This window comes from Dipteris shenzhenensis, chromosome 15 (genome assembly GCF_047967505.1).
Source record: "Dipteris shenzhenensis isolate YYH24624 ecotype China chromosome 15, Dip_SZ_1.0, whole genome shotgun sequence".
Classification (NCBI taxonomy): Eukaryota; Viridiplantae; Streptophyta; class Polypodiopsida; order Gleicheniales; family Dipteridaceae; genus Dipteris; species Dipteris shenzhenensis.
The window spans coordinates 34,668,084-34,673,243 of NC_141610.1; the positions used below are offsets into that span (position 1 = coordinate 34,668,084).

Genomic DNA, 5,160 nt, shown 5'->3' on the forward strand with positions numbered 1-5,160 from the left:
GCCAGGGTTGCGGGAGAGGTAGCAAATGATCTCTCCAAGAGCTCTTGCACACTCACTCCCCCCCCAAACGCTCGCATGCGCACACACAAGTACACACACGTGCGTCCGCACACACACACATGCATGTGCACATGTGCAGAAGTTTGTCAGGGTCCACACAATTTGATGGTGACATGATATCTTCATCATCATTTGCTATTTCCCTCCCACTCCCTTCTATACTCCAATCCATATTTGAAAGGGGGACATGCACCTAAAAGGGGGGGAGAGGGGAAATGCCATAGGGTTGGTGAACATTCTAGGTAGGAATGACCTCTGAGGGAGCATTTTGATAGCTCTTGTAGGGTGTTTGCAGACTAGCCACCCGCCCATAAAATCATGTTGATAGTGTGGGGTAGCTTGTGTAGCAGACAGTCACCATATCTATGTGACACGTGTGTTTACACACTAGTGTCGGTCTCAAAATTGTCGAGGAGTGTGCATTGAATGCAATTAGGCAAGGAAATGTTGTGATTGGGTAGGCAAATGGTGCCCATTGTTTGGGCAGACATGGAGATGCTCGGAATTAGAAAATGAGCTTTTGGGCTACATTAGCATTTTTCATCTCGAGCTTCTCCCCAGTCTGTAACCTACTCTAACATGGACAGCCTTATCTTTCACCGTAATTGGTTGATCTAAAAGCAAGCTTTAGAGTGTTTACAACTAGAGCCGCCCATTCTTCGCGTGGTGCATTGAATACATTTAGGTTGTAGGTTGGATATGGGTGGGCAATCTTGCCCGTCCATGATTCATGGGTGGTGCCCATGGTGCGTTAGTTTGTAAACACCCTTAGATGGCATTGCCACGTTAACGAATTGGAGTCCCTATTTCTGCCCACATGCAAATAATAGATATCCTCCATGAAGATTGCCTTCTTTGTCGAATGTAGGAGAGCTCTCTACTTTCACGGCTAACTTTAGGGATTTTGGTGAAGTTAGCCATGAAAACAGGCTCAAGGTGGATATCGAGAGAGTCCAGCCAATGAACTGCTCCTCCGTATAGCTAGAAATCCGCCTTATGTAACGAAGGTGTTCCCATGATATGAAATGTAGATCTTGCCGATGTCTCCATTACCTTGCGAGAATGTTCATGTAGTGGATGTTCTTTAATTGTATGATGATGATGAGATGGGAGAGGTGCTTATTTTCCATCATCATTTTGCGTGCCCAAGTCCAACCCATAGGCAATGCAGCATGGAAGGGTATGAGCGACTCTAATCTTCATGGACAGGCAAGAGTGCGTGCCCAAGTCGAACCGATAAGCAATGCACCGTGGATGCGTATGAGAGAAGCTAAAGGCATGGTGATGATGATGATGATGATGATGATGATAATGATGGAAGAGGTGCTTATTTCAATGAAGTGCTTTCCCTTTGCCTTCATCTTCATCTTGATCATCATCATCATCATCATCTTCTTCAAAGGCCCTGTCCATGGCGCCCTTGCCATCTCCACCTCCATCTCTATTTCCATTGCCATTTCCGTTTCCTTGTCCCTAGATTTCTTTCTGCTCTTTGATGTTCTCCACGGAGATCTTCGCTCAGGCCCTCGCCGCTCTCCATGAAGCATTCATCGGCTTGCAGCAGGTGGCCATGTCCTCCCCCTCCTCCAGCTCCCACCCTCCCGATTCCTCTGTCGCCGTTGGAGTCGCCATCACTGCCGTTGCCGGTGTCGCTGTAGCTGCCGCTGTTGGGGGCACGCTCTTCTATAGCCACAGGTTCCTCCAATTTAGACTTTTTTGCTCTTCTTTTCGCTTGCCCTCTATGGTTCCCTTTTTTCTTTCGCAAAATGTGGTTTTTTTCCGTGGATCGCTTCAGATGACAGCGCCTTTGACATGCTCCGCCCTTGTCCTCGCTTTGCAGATCGCGTTTCAAGCGTCGAAAGAAGAGACCGTGTCCGTTGACGCTTAAACAATGGCGGGATGCCTTTGACACTGAAACGGGTCGCCTGGTTGAGCAGTACAAACTTTTGAAAAGAATTCGTTACGGAGTACGTATGTTGTCTACGAACCCGCGCTCATGAATCTGAAGTCCTCCTTTATGAAATGCCTGTATGCATTTACACTTGCATGGTTATGCCGCTGTGAAACAAAACGGAGATCCAGATTTTGCGTTTGCAGTCAATGCACAGGCCTACTTTTCGTTGCACTGGACTTTGCATGTACTCTACCTGGTTTTGTGAAAACTGTCAGTGTAAAGCGTTCTGCAGCAGGCCTGATCTTTTGCAGGAATCTGTGCTAGTCTGTGCAGAATGCTTACTTGAGGATTTGGGAATTAGGCTCACTTGTCTCTGTATTGGCTTCTATTTTATCTCTTTGTCATAAATTTAGAAAGTGCGTGGCATTTGGATTTCTGCATCGATTAAAACCTTTGTTCGTAGTCTTACTATTCTTACTCTATGACGGACTTCAGTCAAAGCCCTTTGAGTCCTAGAGTCTTGTTTGGGGGAAAAACAGGGTGCAGAAGCCCTAACAGCTAAAATTTCTGTAGAATTTTGGACTTTAGAGCAACAAAAATCTGAATTTGTACGATTAGATATATCCTAGTCTTACAAAGGTATAGGGTTAAAATGTCAACTTCCTTAGCAGTGAAGGCCACAGTGAAGGCACGCCTCCAATTATTTGCAGAGAAGGCATTCGCTCTGCATTGCATTGCTGTTGCTCACTTACTTTGGCTTTTCTGTTTGTGTCCCACAGGGCATTGAGCCTAGCATTAGGGCAGAAGTATGGCCTTTCCTCTTAGGCTTGTGAGTTCTTCTGATTCCTTGGAAGCTTTAAATTTGGAAGTATTTGTTTTGAAACCGTCAGGTTTAGAAACTTTGGCCTTTTGGCTTCATTATGTGTTTCATTGGTGGTAGCATTATATTATCTACTTTTTGTCTCACAGTTATGAACTGGATAGTACACGTGCAGAACGAGAAGCAGAAAAAGCTCGAAAAAGGTGTGTTTTGAAAGTACATCTGGCTTTTCTCATTGCAAGAAAGTAGACTAGATAATGCTCTTATTTTGAATATCTGTATCTTAGTCTACGTTTCTGTACGTGCATTTGAAAGCTGTGGAGTCTCCATAAGGAGTTTCATAATGTGGACTCGTTTTACAGAGACGTTTATTGCGATCTGAAAAGACAGTGCGATCTTTTGAGAGAGAGAATCTATGCAGATCTCTCTGAGGGTGAAGGAAGAAATGAATCCATGGAAACTCATTCTGAAGGATCAAGTTCTCCTTTGTCAGATTTGCATACGAATGCTACAGAGATGGTACCAGCTGGAGTGGAGTCAACAACAGATGACGATACTCCAGAACACGATAGCAATGGAGAAAATAGAGAAGGGGATGGCAAAGAAGAGGTTGCTAGGGCAACGAATGGGCATCCATTGGCAAAGATTGAGAGTGCAGACATGAAAGACAGCTGTCTGAAAGCCACAGAGGACTTCATCAGTTGGCAACGCATCATTCGGTTGGATGCAGTCCGGATGAATGCTGAATGGGTTCCGTACTCTCCAACTCAAGCTAATGTGACTGAGGAGATAGCTTGTGAACTTGCTGTGAGCGTTGGTCTGAAAGATGATGAGCATCTAGAACCCTGCAGGCAGCACCATGCTGCCCGTCTGGTGGCTATTTTAGAAGCCTATGCTCTTTATGATCCTGAAACAGGTTACTGCCAAGGAATGAGTGACCTCCTCTCTCCCTTTGTGGCCCTACTAGATGACGATTATGAGGCGTTTTGGTGTTTTGCTCAGTTTATGAATACTGCTCGTCATAATTTCCGACTTGATGAAATAGGGATTCGTTGCCAGCTTAATAAGGTTTCTAACATTCTCAAAGCTGGTGACCCTCATCTTTACAGTCACCTCGAAAAGATACATGCTCAGGACTGCACCTTTGTGTACCGTATGGTAGTCGTTCTTCTTAGAAGAGAACTTACATTTGAGCAGACAATTTCGCTTTGGGAAGTTATCTGGGCAGAAAAGAGAGCCGTGGGGATTGGTCATGCAAAGAGTTCTTGGAGAAAAGCTAGGAGGAAGACTCCCTCGACTAATGACTTGCTCTTGTATGTGATAGCAGCTGCAGTTCGCCAGAGAAAGAAAATAATTATTCAGAGCTGTAGGGGTATGGACGAGATTCTTAGGGAGTGTAACAGCATGGCAGGTCATCTAGATGTGTGGACACTTTTATATGATGCACGCGAGTTGTTGTCCGCTGTGCATGGTCGGATTATGGATTAATTTTCATGGTTTATACTGAGATGGTCTTATGCAAAACTATTTGAGTGAGTCGCTCCCATACGCATTACCTGCTCTCAGAGGGTGGTTGTAAGATTTAACTACAGATCTTGAAATCCTGAGATTCTTTTCTGGATACTGCCTGTATACTGTTGTATTCAAACTTCTGGTCAAGGGGAGGATTTTGAAGTTTATAGTGCATTATAGGGCGAATGTCTTGCCACATCGTTAATTTTGATTTGAGAGCCTGCACAAGGCGGGAATAGGCAGTACAAGCCTGCTATGCATGATGGAGTTTATGGTTTTCAACCTTGTGAGTGACTATCATGAGATTGAAACTGCACTATGTTGTGTTTTTAGAGGATGAGTTTGGGAATGTTCCTGGATTCATCTAGGTACAAGTACAAGCAGAATATCTGCTGCAGCGCAAACATGCATTGATATTTTGTCCTCTTGTCTTTGTGACAGTTTTGCTTGGATGAATATTGCCATAATTTGAAGTTCACTTTTGGATGTGTAAAAGAGGACAGGTCTATATAGGTCTATATGATGGGAGGGAGAATAGCGATTGGATAACTGAGCTGGACTGGTACACAATTCTGATAAGAGATGTACATAAGATGCATGTTGTGCAATAGGTTGAAACATGGGACAGCTGACGCTCGCAAAGCCTTTGACAGTACAGGTGCTTGCATTGAAGGTATATTTGTTTAAGCAATTTCTTTCTATAGCCCGTCCAAGTGCCCTTGTGGTCAATCATGAAGCTATGTGCAAACTTAGGTGCTGCCCTGTGTGTATTCCTCTGAAAACCAGCTTCTATACGCAGTTGCCCCACACTACTTGAGGATATATCCAGTTGCCCTTGTGCTCAATCTTTAAACTCTGCAAACCCTAGGTGCTG

General features: G+C 44.5%; 1 protein-coding gene across 1 annotated transcript; it reads left to right on the forward strand.

Annotated features, from left to right (window-relative positions):
* Window positions 1–1,436: 1,436 nt before the first annotated feature.
* LOC147893725 (rab GTPase-activating protein 22-like) lies at window positions 1,437–4,520 on the forward strand. The gene is made up of 5 exons (XM_087385836.1): window positions 1,437–1,755; window positions 1,901–2,027; window positions 2,734–2,783; window positions 2,924–2,977; window positions 3,137–4,520. Exons 1-5 carry the CDS (start codon window positions 1,556–1,558, stop codon window positions 4,260–4,262), a joined length of 1,557 nt encoding a protein of 518 aa, XP_087241962.1. The 5' UTR covers window positions 1,437–1,555; the 3' UTR covers window positions 4,263–4,520.
* Window positions 4,521–5,160: the final 640 nt, after the last annotated feature.